The 15,301-nt window shown below is 43.1% G+C and overlaps 1 protein-coding gene across 3 annotated transcripts in view; it reads left to right on the top strand.

The window, feature by feature from the left end:
- Window positions 1–15,301, top strand: part of LOC147030992 (sickle tail protein homolog) — a 276,462-nt gene that overhangs the window by 200,188 nt on the left and 60,973 nt on the right. For all 3 annotated transcript variants that reach the window (XM_085875631.1, XM_085875633.1, XM_085875632.1), the window contains exons 3-6: window positions 5,559–5,724; window positions 8,165–8,366; window positions 10,459–10,558; window positions 11,150–11,748. In XM_085875631.1, the coding sequence (XP_085731757.1) occupies window positions 5,559–5,724; window positions 8,165–8,366; window positions 10,459–10,558; window positions 11,150–11,748 (1,067 nt within the window). The remainder of the gene's footprint in view (window positions 1–5,558; window positions 5,725–8,164; window positions 8,367–10,458; window positions 10,559–11,149; window positions 11,749–15,301) is intronic.

The following is a 15,301-nucleotide window of genomic DNA, read 5'->3' on the forward strand; positions in this document are numbered from 1 at the left end:
TTTTACTCCAGCCTTGAGGAAACTTAACTACCTGGTAGACGTAGTGACTCGCTAGAAACCTATTGTTTTTGAGATCAACAGATCAAAGGTCAAGATCACATAAATCGTGAATTTTCATCCAATTGACGTGATCTCTCTCTCTCTCTCTCTCTCTCTCTCTCTCTCTCTCTCTCTCTCTCTCTCTCTCTCTCTCTCTCTCTCTCTCTCTCTCTCTCTCTCTCTCTCTGTCTGTCTCTCTCTCTCTCTCTCTCTCTCTCTCTCTCTCTCTCTCTCTCTCTCTCTCTCTCTCTCTCTCTCTCTCTCTGTCTGTCTCTCTCTCTTTCTTTTTCTCTCTCTCTGTCTGTCTGTCTGTCTGTCTGTCTGTCTCTCTCTGTCTGTCTGTCTGTCTGTCTGTCTGTCTGTCTGTCTGTCTCTCTCTCTCTCTCTCTCTCTCTCTCTCTCTCTCTCTCTCTCTCTCTCTCTCTCTCTCTCTCTCTCTCTCTCTCTCTCTCTCTCTCTCTGTCTCCATCCTCTTTCTCTTCATATATATGTATATATATATATATATATATATATATATATATATATATATATATATATATATATATATATATATATATATATCTCTCTCTCTCTCTCTCTCTCTCTCTCTCTCTCTCTCTCTCTCTCTCTCTCTCTCTCTCTCTCTCTCTCTCTCTCTCTCTCTCTCTCTCTCTCTCTCTCTCCCTCTCTGCGTCTCTCTCTCTTGAATTCCCATTTCCTTACGGACTCTGTTGCTGCTGCGAGCACAACTTAAACAGCACTCGGTGAAGTGCATACCTCCGCCAAACTGAACAGTTTACGTTTTGTATCCCACTGATGGGTAGGGTATGGACCCTGACCAGAACCAAAATCCAATAGGCTTGTTCTTGTCACCTACCCAACTCGTCCACCTTGGTTTGGCTGAATCCGTAAACAACTTTTTGAAATTTCGTGCTTTATATCATTTTTGGCCCCATCTCTCTCTCTCTCTCAACGGTGAAGAATCACTTGAAATTGAAAAAAAAATTCTCGTTTCCGGATCCGAACTTGGATCTTCACCAAAATCGAATCACTTCGTCCTCGTCACACACCCAACCTCTCCACCAAGTTACGTCCGAATCCGTCAACAACTTTTTGAGATATCGTGCTATATATCGTGTTTGGCGCTGTCCCTCAATGGTAAAGAATCACTTTAAATAAATTTAATATCCAGATCCAGATCCGCATCTTCACCAAAATCTAATAAATTTGTCCTTGTCACAAACCTAACCTCTCCACCAAATGTTGTCGTCATCCGTTCACAACTTTTTTGAGATATCCTGTTCATAGTCAAACAGACGTGAGTTAAAACATAACCCGCAATCCACCTTCGGTGGCGGAGGCAAAAAGACAAAAGAAACCAACCTTGACGGTGAGCATACTGCATGAACTGTTTGTAGAAGACAGCAGGATATACGCGTTAGAAGCATCTGCGGTGGAATTACAAAAGAGACAATATGGGAGACTTTATGCGGAAACCACTGGCTACACAACTTGGCCTCTAATGATGACTGCAGATGTGCTTGTTAAGCGCGCTCTGTCACCTACTCCTGTGCATGAAAGCCCTCTCAAGAACAAGGGGGAAATCATTTTTGCTTTTCAAATTGGAAGTAAACACTTCATGCATGGTCTTTTTGAGTTTATTTTTGAAGTTGAATAGCAGTTGGTAATCAGGAAAAAGAAGGCAATGCCAACGCTTGCATTGTCAGTGGAGAGTTTATTGCGGGGCCATGTGATCATATTCATAACGGTGTGGGACTGCAGTGTAACCCGATTCGTTTAATCTTCCATCGTCCTGTTTCCAACAAAAAAATATCAAAGGAACAAAGGTGACGGGATAGCTCAGTTGGAAGTCGGCTCGCCTTTGAGCTCTCCGCTTCTTGGTTGGATTCTCGACAGAGTGGAACGAGCGCAAAATTGCCATTCGGATGAGACGTCGGTAGATGGCACCACATCGTTAAACAGGCTGCCTCTGAGAGTGGAAATTGATTCGGTTGTCCTGTCTTTTAAAACGAGGATCGGTCAACGAGTCGGTGGTGTTAAATAATGAGGATGGTAAACCATCATATTGGATGTCGAGCAAGAGGAGGCGTTTTGGCCGGTGTAATCCCTCTCGACATAATTTCATGACGGGATCTGTAAGTGAACTAAATGTTGTTGTTTCATATGTAGCCTGTGGCTGCTGGTTGCATCATTTTTTTCTGGAAGTGCCGCTGTGCCGCTGGTGCAGTTCCCCCTATTACCAGGAAGCTGGTACTCATTTTGCCGGCCTCAGACGGATGACAGATTGAGTCAACCCACCTGGTGTTATTCAACGCAATAAGATCTTAAGCCAGCCACCTTAAGCTTTTAGCCAACATCAGGATTAGTAAACTCAATAAAACAGGGTTGTTTCGAGTGAAATATAATATTGATGGGAATACATGAACGAAACGAGGACACTCGGTCGAGCGCATACCTCGACCACGCAATTGCTGAACCACGAGAACATATCGGGCCCGGTACATTTTTGAAATGTCATGAAACAGAAGATCAAGAAGGAACCCGAATAAGTTAAGAGCCTTGGTTTACTATGCATGCTCTATGTCGTTTTTGGTCCTGTCTGTCATTGGGGAAGAAACACTTTAGAATTAAATAATCCTTGTATCCAGATTCGGATCTTCACCAAAATCGAAGCAATTCTTCCTTGTCACATACCCGACGTGTCCACCAAATTTCATCCGAACCTGTCTACAACTTTTTGAGATATCCTGCACACAGGTACACAAACAAACAAGAAAAAGACGTCGAGCAGAGCACGATACTTGCAAAATCCACCTCCCTCTCCAACGGTTGCCACGGATACATCAAATTGCCCATTTCATTTCAGATTAAAATTGACAATATTACTCAAAGCTCAGGTCAATCGGATGGAAATTGATTGTTTTTCACATTGAAATTGATGATTTTAGGAGTTTGACCTTGAGTTGACCTTTGACCTTTTGACCTCACAAGTCGTTGGTTTCCAAATTCAGTGATGCACTACGCAATTGCTGCTTAATTTTAAAGGTTAATCAGATGAAGATTGACGATTTTAGAAACTTGACCTCAAGATGACCTCAGTCCTCGATCAATATAGGCTTCTCAGTTGGGAGTACCTCGATAACTTGGTTAAAGTTTCATGACGATCAGTTTGGAGTTGTGACCTGTCAGTGATAAACAGACAGAAAAACAAAATCGACTCACCAATATACTTGAAAAAAATCTTACATTTTACAAGTAACAGACAGACAGACGACAGACAGACAGACAGGAGTGAATACAGAACCTCCTTCCACCTTCGGTGATGGAGGTAATGAGATGTGGCTACATTATAGACATGATGCACCAACTAATCTCCTTTTAAATGCAATTCATCAAGTTTTCTTGTTTGTCTTTGTAAAATGGACAATGACCTTGAAAATTATTTCTGCCTGACAGTTGATTGATACATATTCTACCAAATTCAATCATACCAAGCATATACATTTAACTTTTTCCGATAGCAAAAACAATATTATCACCTTGTGTTTATTTATATATGTCAGGGATACACTTTTTTTTTAGGTCATGGCAGTGTGTGGGTTCAAAAAAGGCAGCAGTAATAACGATTTTGGATTTTAACCTTCTGGAACCCAAAGTGCGTATTCTCACGTGAATTTCATTGTCACGATGAGATTGTTGGTAAAAAATATAAAACCCCAAAACAGTTGGCTCCCTCATGACCTTCAGGGAAGAGTTAATCTGGCCCACCTCTACCAGTGATGAGGTTACAGGTTGTGGATGACTCATAAATGCTTTGGGACAGCTTGGGGAGGGCATAAAAATGCTGCACCTCCCCCACCCCCAAAAGTCTTGAAGGCCTTCATCTACAGCTTGATCGGGACCACTTGCTCTCCCTTCTGGACTGGCGTGTGTACCTCACACCTTGTTCAGCTTCACATCATGGAAACCAAGGCCATGAAGATAATTGGAAATATCAGCGATGAAACTGATTTTATATGGGTCTATCACTTTCCAGTCGCAGACAGGTCGGTGGTCTCTGTCTTGCGCCGCCTTCTTTCTGGTCTCTTGCACCCTCTGCTCTCCCCCAGGTTTCTGCAGGGCTCACATGGTCCATCATCAACCCATCAACCCATCAACCTCCTTCCTGATGAAACTACCAAAATCCAGAATCACTGCTCACCTCCACTCATTTGATATCCTTTTTCTCACCAGTAGAACTGACTTCCACATCTCTTCAATTCTTTAATCTCATTATCCCCTACAGGTCTTCAAAACAGCTACAGCTGTTCATCACCATCTCAAATCACCCCCCATCCAAAACGAATATATTTTCTGCCCCGTTAAACCCCTCATCCCACCCCCGCCACCAACTCCACCTAAAACCAAATTCCTAGATTTGCTTCTGTGTCCATCTAGTTTACCCTGTGCATCCTCCCCTACCACTTCTCTACATCCCTTCATATGTGTGAGTCTCCATCTATTTTGTCCTGCAATCCTGTTGTTCGTGTTTCCTCTTTCTCTTTGTACTGTTTTTTTCGTTCTGTTGCATCCTGATCCATTCTATGTTCCAACTCTTCCACGAGCCTTGACCTCGTATACAAAAAAGGTACCCCCTTTGTAAAATGGGATCGTTTTAGGAAATTGTAAACTTAGGAGAGGAAGAGAACGGTCTTCGCTATATTGCGAACCGTGGTGTCTGTCCATGCGTTTGTCTGTCTGTCTCCCGTTTCGAGCGGCCGCTTCCCATGCTGCGTTTAAAAAGCTCAACATTCACTTTTGAAATGACGGGAGAAGAGGCATGAATAATGTTGATGCCAAATTTTATTTTACAAGCAGGATATTTTGCCCTCTTTTTCAACAAATTGAACCTCCGCCGCCCGCGTTGCACCACAATTTCGCGTTGGGCGATCTCAGTAGCTCAGAGCTTTGTCTCCGAGTGAAAGAAGAGCAACACAATTAACTTTTTTAAGTTCATGATTTTTTTTTTTAATTGATGGATTAACTTAAGATTAATTGTTGCTTGTGTGAGATAAGGAAAAGGATGGGAGGGTGAGAGAATTGAAAAGAAAAGTGGACAGGAGTTGGATACTTAAGTAAAGTAAGGGGCTTCTTATTTTTTTAAACACGAAACCATACAGTTAAACAGAGAGATCAAAATTCTACCAATTTGTAGACATAATGAAAAGATGACTGACAATTATGGAATCCAGAAACAGATAATTATTGACACTGGGACGTCCTTTGTATACATGGCACATCATATCAAATTTGAACCGATGAACAAGTTCACCGGCTTAAATTATGCAACAAAACTAAACAGTCTTGCATGGAACGAATACGTTCCGGATAATTAAATAATATGGATTTAGATGTTGAGGTTGCACCAAACCTCGTCCTTTGCTATTTGATTTGTCATTGGATGATGCAAATAAGCAGCGTGCATGGAACGTCGCAGGAATGTGTTCTAAGGTGAACCTGTTACGTCTGCTCCGCAGGCAGGGATGCAGGCCCTCTCACCGGAGGAAGCATGGCATTCTGCGGATGCCCGGGCTGTTGGTGCAGCGGACAGCGAGTTGCAGAGGGCCGTCAACAGGGCCGGTCGGCAGCGCCCCTCACTGCCCATTGTTCGTTCACCTAATAAGAGTAGAGAAAGGCCCCTTGGTAAGTTCAGGAAAAAAAAGATTACACTCCTTGCCGTGACATACATGACCTCTTCCGTGTACACACTGCATGTTTTAGAGATATGTATCTCACTTTTTGTCCTCAGAAAACCCACAATGCTTCTCATTGTGTGACAATATAAACAATGGTAATTGTTTTCTTGTTTTCTTTAAAAAAAATTTTTTTATTGCTTTTTCAGGAAGATGCATTGTGAACTTCAATCCTTTTCAAAGTTTCTATTCTTCTGCATTTCCATTTGTATCTCAGTCGTCTTTCAAATGTATCAATTTATTGGTTGCATCACCCTGAAAACACCAACGTGCAGAATCAAAAGAGATAGAAAATATCACACAAGGAAAGGAATTCATTTTGCACGTTCAGAAGCATAAATGTCTCACCGTTGATGAAACTACAGTTTGTATTGTTATTTGACACTGGAGAATGCCAGTTTGAGGCTGGTGCGTGGCCGAAGATCAGGTGTTCAGCAATGAGGTGGCTCAAGCAATGTGGTGGGTCGGCATGTCATCTTGGGTTTTCCTTTTGGTCTTTTTGCAAATCAAAGTGTGGGAATAACCTCGGGCGACCGGTCACACGCACGCCTACCTCTCCTCTTGAATGAGCTTCCGCACAATTGTCTCTCACCTATGATGGCAGGTGCATTGAATAACTGTCATTGCAGCTGATTTTCAACTGGGGTTTTATGCAAAGGAGGAGAGGAGAGGCAGTTACAAAACAACAGAGGCCATTGACGTTCCTGTGATGTGAAAGCAACAGACCGTGTGCTTCGGCCTGATCACGGGAAATAACAACCACCAAGAGCCTGAGACGACAGATTACAGGAGAGACATATGCGATGCGGAGGTTCCAACCCATAGCTGGAGAACAGAAGTCCATGAAGCTACGTACAACAGCCATTGTAGATAGTAGCTTGTTCAGATTTTCCAAGGAATGACTTGGAACGATGGAGGATTCCCACTCTGAGGCTGAATTTTGAGATCATCTTTGCTGTATTGTCGACCCAGTGTCGGTCATGGCTGAGGGTGAGGCTAAGAAGTTCAAGAGGCTGGACATTTTCTAGTTGCTGATAATGGAAATAGGTGAGTTGGTTAGTTTGACGATCCTTCTGGAGAGACAGGGTGACGCTGTGAGATTTCCAGGACTGAAGGACATGTTCCATTTACCAGAGCAGCATCTTCTCAATTCCAGATCAACAGAGAGTGACGCATCTGCATCTGCATGTGAGTGGGATTGGGGGTAACAGGATGATACAATGTAGAATCATCTGTACAATGGAAGAGAGAGAGTTTTCCAGAGCATCGGAGAGGTCGTTTATGTATACGAGGAACATAACTAGACCCAAGACACTGCCTTGAGGCCCTCCAGCCTCCACTGAGAGAGGAGAAGAGAAGGTTTCATTGATAGTGACGTGTTGACTGCATAAATGGAACGATTCAGAAAGCCAGGAACAATGGTGGCCTTTTATGCCATAGGCAGCTATCTTGATATGACAAGTAGAGCAGGATGCCAGATCGTCGAATGCCTGAGATATGTTCAGGGAGACGGTACTGACTTCTTATTGGTGATTTAGGGCTTCCATCCATTGCTGAGAGCGAGGCAGCAGGTATGTTGGTAGTTTTATTTATTTATTTATCCAATTAAATCCAATTAAATGTCATCTAATGAAAGACTGATATCGCGCTCTGTCTCTCTCTCTCTCTCTCTCTCTCTCTCTCTCTCTCTCTCTCTCTCTCTCTCTCTCTCTCTCTCTCTCTCTCTCTGTCTGTCTGTCTCTCTCTCTCTCTCTCTCTCTCTCTCTCTCTCTCTCTCTCTCTCTCTCTGTCTGTCTGTCTGTCTGTCTCTCTCTCTCTCTCTCTCTCTCTCTCTCTCTCTCTCTCTCTCTCTCTCTCTCTCTCTCTCTCTCTCTCTCTCTCTCTCTCTCGCTTTCTCTGTCTCTCTCTCTCTCAGGCTAACAGGATTGTTTCGGTCTCGAAATCTGTTGCTGGACAAGATTTTGATTTGATGCTTTGAGGAAGCCCGCCTATTGGACTGCGGACGTGTCTAGTGGACCTCGTGTGTTTTTTTTAGCATAAATATTACAATTTGATTCTGAGAGCAACTTTTTCAAATTATTAAAAAAAAAAAACATTCAAAGTTGCTTAGAAACAGACAGACAGACGAGTTATGTTCTCGTCTTTCGTAGAATTACGCGGCCACCATAAAGCGATCTTGTTCCCTGTACAAGAGTGCTGTGTGTTTTGAAATGCATTGTTAATAGTTTTTCAAACAAACAATAGGCATTGTTTGTTTTTCAAGTGGATTCGGTGAAATACAATTTGGAAGAATTTTTACAATTGGTTCAAACAAGGGACTGAGATTGTTGCATGAAGAGTGACGCGTGTTGAGCAACCAACCGTATGAGTGGTTTGATGTGCCCATGCAGGAATGTTGTACCTGCAGCTTGGTGAGGAGGTCAGACAGATAGTTATGCCCAACACTGTGACATCTCTGGACACCGTACGAGCCCTGTTCGTGCGGGCTTTCCCTCAGCAGCTTTCCATGGATATTATGAGTAGGCCAGATGTGGCTATCTGCACTTGGGACTCAAAGCGCAACGCTTACCATCCTCTGGAGGACGTCGTTGTGTGAGTGAGCATTTGACACTTTACATCATCTTGTACTTTACATCTCCAATGCATTTCCTTTCATCTCAAACCTTTCAACTTTCAAGGGTGAGTGCGTAGGTAACGGCCGCATCTCTTGTGTTTCCTGTGAATACAAAAAGCAAATGTGGCTCAGGGGATAGAAAAGATGGCTTTGCTTATTGACTCCCTCTCGTATTCAAAAATTGTTGCTCCTGAAGAGTCTTTTTTTAAAAAAAAATCAAATGAAAAACACACAAATGGACTTTCAGATAAATAAAACAAACGCTGAAATAATTGGCTTTAAAAATTTGAATTTCCCCATTTATTTTGCTTCTTTGGTTGTTAATTATTTATTTAATTTATTCGTCCATCTTTGTTTTAACGTATCTTTGCTATTGTTGAAGATAAGTTTGTGTGAAAGACTTACCGAGAGTCCAATCCGATTATATATCAAACGAAAATACCCGATTTAGCGTCTGTCTGTCTGTCTGTCTGTCTGTCCGACCGCGATACATTCGGTTGTTACTTATCAAATCTCGACCAAACCTGACAGGAGGACGAAGGGTCAGGTGATCGAGGTTGGAGCGACTTCATTTCCCCCCCCCTCCACCCTCTTCCCTAACGGGGCTTTCCACCTTGGACAAAATCCATGTTGAGGAAGCCCATCAGCATCACATGCTTCCTGAAGTGCACACAGTTTGTGTAGGCCCCGTGTAGGCCTCAAGCCTTCTCGCCTCGAGTATAATTCCTTCATGGCTTATTTGGAATCTCTCCAAGCGATATAAACACGATGTATTGATGTATTATATATGCCCAATGCAATAGCCATGTTTTGGCTCCATTAAATAAGTCGAGTTGTTTTTTTTTCTTATTTTTTCGAGGCACCGAGCAATCGAACCAATTTGGGATTTGTTAAAAGGGTGCCGGCGATAGCTCCCCAACTCTTCGCTAAGGATTCCTTGAGATTTTTTTTTTAACGCCCACCAACTAACTCATGCCGGCAGACGGGACGCCCAGTTTAACATCATCCATCTGAGGGATGGGTACACACGTTGATATGCCTTTCCTGCGAAACACTAAGTTTACAGTTTACAGTTGGGTCAAGGATGGAATCCAGGTAGACATACCTCTCGGCTCTCTTGCCAACCCTTTCAGTTTCCTTAATATTCCGATATCATGTGAATTTAAGCAATTCTGGTGGGAAAGTGAAGTTGTAAAGAAATAAATTTGACACAAAACAGTAGTTACATTATTAGGTAGTTAGTATTATTATGAGGTCATAGTTACGTAATTACCTCTGCCGCTGAAGGTGAAGGAGGTTACGTTTTCACCCCTTTCTGTCTGTCTGTCTGTCTGTGTGCAGGATATCTCAAAAATGTTGTCCATGGATCCGGATGAAAATTTGTGGACAGGTTCGGTGTGTGACAAGGACGAACTGATTAGATTTTGGTGAAGATCCGGATCCGGATCCGACTACTAGAAATTTTAAAAGTGATTCTTCACCATAGCACGATATCTCAAAAAGTTCTGGGTGGATTCGGATTAAACTTGGTGGACAGGTTGGGTGTGTGGCCACGACAAATTGGTTCGATTTTGATGAAGATCCGAATCCGGACCTGGAAACGAGAATTATTTAATTTTTAAAGTGATTCTTCACCAATGAGAGATCGGGCCAAAAACTATATAGTCCTGTACAGCACGATATTTCAAAAACGTAATGTGCCCGATATGTTCTCGTTGATCAGGCATTACGTGGCGGAGGTGAGCGCTCCACCGAGTGCCCTTCTAGTTCCCATCAGTTAATCGGTGAATCGTTGCATCATTAAATCGAAATAACAAAAATTCACTAAACTTAATGACTAAGCATAGATCGAGAGGGAGTCAAAAAGTTTTCCCCTCAAAGTTTGTATATTAAACGTGACATAAACTGCATAGATGTTAGTCGTCGTCTTCGATGTCGTTCCCAGCAAGTGTCATGCATTTTTCCCAGCAGTGGGTGAGTTTCCTGATGCTAGTGAAACAGAAGTGATGGAGAAAAGATTTTTGACTCTCATTGTAAAAATCAAAGTATATTTGACTTCACCCATCTTAGGGATGTGAGAGACCAAGCCCTGCTGAAGTTGTACTTCACGATGCCCATGGAGACTTCTCTGAGTCACGTGCAGCCTCGGCCTGTCAACGGGGATTACCGGGTAAGGCAGAAAACCCAACATTACATCATGTGGTCCCAAGATATTCCTTCCTGAAATCTTAGGCCAGTATGCTTTGTCTGTCCAGCCATTAATTTTAAAGTTTTTTTTTTCTTCCCCCAAAACCAATTTTGTACTTTTACGCAACTTGGCCAAAACTTCCCGTAAGGCGGTTGGTCTCGTGTTTGTTTGAGAAATCCCTCGTCACATTTGAAATGGCTCATTGTGGAGTCGGAATCATTTTTATATGGACATTTTGACCGTCGCTTGAATTCTAAACATGCGGTTCATGTAAAAATTGGTGATTAATTTATTTTTCTCCATCACAGTGAAGATGTTTCAAAAAAGGGCCTCGGTGAACTACAACAGAGCATTGTGATCTATTCTTTTTTTAAATTTAAATTTCCTCATCGATGTTTGGCCTCAGTATGTAGCTTGCATTTAGAAGATGATTTTTGAGTGTTTAAACTTCACTTATTTAGGATTTACAATAAAGGGAGAGAAGAGGATTCAATGAGGCTGTCAATGCAATTTTGTACTGTGTAAAGTTCTTCATTTCAAGCGAAAAGTTATCGTGGATTGTGTTGTTTACAGGATGATGGCAGTTGGCAAACCCAAGGTTCCCAGCCCCAGCATTGGCGCCACCCAGGTTATGGTGCACACCCTGTCTCACCATCCGGCTATAGCACAGGTCGGGAGCGTGGGGTACCTTCTGCCGCACCCAAAAGAATTCCCGTTTCTCCTGGCTCTATACTGGATCGACGGGATGTGCACCCGGATGAAAATTTGGTAAATCTGCGCACTGAGGGTCTGCGTGCTGAGCCTTCAGCCTACTATGGTGACACTCCAAGCGGTCGCTTCAGTGTGGCATCCAGCATGAGCTTTGCGTCCGAGGCGAGCTTTGTCGGGCATCAGACACCAGGCCAGGTCTTCACTTACCCAGACCATGGGGATGAAGGACTTTTAGGTATGGCAAGACGCACAGACAGTTTAGCCAGCAGTAGTAGCAGTACGATCCGAGCATGTAGTCCACCATCCTCATTGCATGTACCACGTGAATACCAGCTTGTATCTCTCGGCGTAGAAGGACGAGGAAAGGAGCGCGAGCCAGCCACAGCATGGCGGCAGCCATGGGACGAGCGCTCACAGTCTGCTCAGAGTTCATCGACTCTGGCAAGTGATAAAGAAACACAGTGAGTATTGCAGGTCCACACAAATGAGAGTTCTTTTGACGATAATTCCAATTACATCAATTACCTTGCATGATATGAGCACGGACTTGCTTTAACGGTCCCAATATGACATGAAAAAGCAGTTACCTCTTCAGGAGACACCTGGAAACGAAAAAAAACAAACTTGATAAAACTTTTGAGCGATTCTCTTTCACATGCAGCAACCCACATGTTTGATTGTGTTTCGAGGTAGTGGATTTATCACAAATCGACAGAGCCCGTGTGACGGATGAAAGGCTTTGTTTCGGAAGCTGCTGCGGAACGTGACTTCCATTAGAACAAAAGCCTGAAAGACCTATTTGTGTGGAATAATTCTCATTGATCTGTTTTTGAAAATATATGCATCATGCATTTGATTAAGTAGTTATTTTGAATTGGAAGTCAAGGAAGTGAGATGGCAGAGGAAGGCGATGTATGAGGGAAAGCGTGTGGTTGTTGTTTTGTTTGTGTTGTTCGTTTTATTCAACACCCGTCTGGGGTCATCAGTGCAACTTTTTTGTTATTATTGGGTTTTTTTGTGTATATTCAGAGTCGAGGCTCGTGGAAGTGCTACAATACAGAACGGATCAGGACACAGCAGAGCAAAAGGAACAGCAGAGAGAGAAGGGGGAAATGCCAACGGCAGGGTCGAGGGAGATAATAAACGGAGACGGACAACAAGGGGATGTGGGTGAGGATGAGGGGCAGGGGGTGGATAAGATGGATACAGAAGCAAAATTTGAGGCGAGTGGTTTAACAGGTGGAGAAAAGATCATGGTTTTGGATAGGGGGGGGGGGTGATCTGGGATGGTGGTGAACAGCTGTCTCGAAAAGCTGGAGGGAAGAAGTTGACAAAGCATGTCGAGGGCAGAGGGTGCAAGGCCAGAATGGAGGCAGAAGTAGACAGAGACGGTAGCATTTTGTTTCATTTTGACATAAACAACATTTTGTTTAGACAGAGACAGGTTGCTACCTGTCTACGGTGGCAAAATGATAGGCGCATATACTTAGCTTCAACGTGAGAGATTCCAATATTCTTGAACGCCTTGTTTTCCACGGCATCAAGTGGAGCAGGTTATGGGACAGGGGTGCCAATCCAGAGGAGAGAGCAGTATTCCATCAAGTTACAGAAGAAGGCCTTGTAGGTGGATTAGAGTTCACATGTGCCAAGGAAAAACTTTGCATGATGGAGGATGCCCAGTCAGCAACTGGCTTTGAAGGCCAACTTTGAAATGTGCTTTGCCCAAATGGCAAATGACAGGATGAAAATGGCAGAGAGAAGATGTGCAAGAGAAGCAGGGCAGGATTTTCAGACACGTGAGCTGATGCCATCTGGTCCAGTGACAGAATCAGGGTCGAAGGTTGCCAGAAACTTCTCCACCTTCCCTGATGCAAAAGACATATAGTCCAGGAGCAGTTGGGTAATGACTGGGAAGGGTGCCTGGGTATGAGCGTTTAGGGATGCGAGATTTGAAAGCAAACACAGAATTGAGGCATTTGGCTTTCTCATGAGCGGAGTCGACTCTGGTACCATTTGAGATGAGTGAAGGGATGGAGGGGGAGCATACTCCGGAGACAGACTTAGCAAGGTGCTGCCAGGTTTTAGAGGAGGGAGACAAGTTTGAAAGTTCAATCTTGAGGTTGGACAGATGTCCTTTTCTGCATCACCTGTAGCAGGTCTCCTGGAATGATTTTGATATTGCTTTCGGTCAGATTTGCCTCCCAGGAGGAGGATACAAATCGTTTGATCGCAACTGTCTCTCCACAGGATTCAGTGTACCAAGCGTCGGAGGATGGGTAAGATAACTGTAGATGAGATGGGATTGATCTGTGCATAAGAGAGACTCGCCAGCACTGAGGCAGCCCTCTGAGAATGTCTGGAGAGATAAGTTCCCAGCTATGTAAATGGAAATTTGCCCTGACATAGGAAATGACTCCATCACAAGGTGGTGCCAAAGCAGCCCCTCAACAATAGCAGACATTTACAATTTTGTTAACGTAGATACATATAGTAACCTTTCTGGCTGGGGTAGATTATTCAAAAGGGTAGAATTGTAGTAATTTCAATATTTTTTTATCCCCCTCCAACCAACGAAGTTGGCGGGGGATATAGAAATAGGTTCTGTCCGTCCGTCCGTCACATTTCATTTCCAGAGCTTAACTACAAATCCCCTCAAGATATATTTATGAAATTTGGTACACATATCAAGCAAGTGGTGCACTGGTGCCTTTTGATATTTTCTAATTGAAAGGTCACATGGTTTGGCAGCCATGTTGGATTCAAGAAAAATATTAGATAATGTTTTCTCTGGAATCACATAACCTAACGAAGTAAAAAACCAGAAACTCTCATCTTCCATCATGTCTGCATACGAAGTAAAAATTATGACGTCACAAGTCACATGGTTTGGCGGCCATTTTGGATCGAAAAACACACCTCATCCGATTAACACGAAACTTCACACACGTATTCCACTGGAGGATTGGAAGCAGAATATAAATTTATGATGTCATCGGTCACATGGTTCGTCAGCCATCTTGGATTGAAAATTAATAAATTTTTGAAAATCTTCTTCTCCAGAACGGCTGGACAGATTGAGGCAAAAATTTCACATACACTTTCCCCAAGACATCCTTTCAGAAGTTTGTTAATTTCTAATTGATAGGTCACATGGTTTGGCGGCCATATTGAATTTACCCTAAAACCTTCAAACATTTTCTTCTCCAGAACGGCTGGTCAGATCAAGGGGAAACTTCACATACATATTGCACACGCTTAGGGAATATAAGTTTGTTCATCCTCATTTACTATGGCGGGGGATATCGAAGACTTTGTCTTCAACGGATGCAAGTTATGATTGTAATGCAGTGGACTCTCATAAATATTGATTTGATCAAATACACGTGATTCATTTTTAAATAGTTATCTAAGTATGATGGAGGAGCTTGTCCAAATATGACAAGCAGATGGACATGCCCCCACCATAGCTTGAGGATCTAGCCCATCTTGTGCCATGCTGCTTTACAATTACATCAAGACACATCCACGTGCATTGTACGACTACTATTGTACTACTACAACTACTACTACATTTGTATTGCTATCCTACAGTTTCCTTCACAAATATAAGGGGAGGCATCGCCGGCACAAATTCCAAATTCCGAACTAAATTGTCTCGCCAACCGACACTTGGCAAGTGTGGCGGTTATGCCCAAAACTCCTTTCATCCTCTAGTGGACTGAAAAAGAAGCTAATCATGACGATGATGATGGTGATTAAACAAAAAAGAACTCACCACTAAGTATGCACAGGTTAATTACATAATTGGTGCTTCACTGCACACGACGTTATGAATGGGACGTAAAAATATGAATTATATTCCAATGGCATCAGCAACCCACCGATCAATGGGAGGGATGTGCTGAACTGGCTGGAAACTGCAGACCTCTCAGACTCAGAGAGGACGCTCTAATTATTGCGCCGCAGAGTCTGGTCCGCTGCCTTGAATAAATTGCTCACTGAGAAATAATTTGC

Source organism: Eptatretus burgeri, chromosome 3, assembly GCF_056783735.1.
Source record: "Eptatretus burgeri isolate ZD-2024b chromosome 3, Ebu_testis_v1, whole genome shotgun sequence".
In the NCBI taxonomy this organism is placed as follows: Eukaryota; Metazoa; Chordata; class Myxini; order Myxiniformes; family Myxinidae; genus Eptatretus; species Eptatretus burgeri.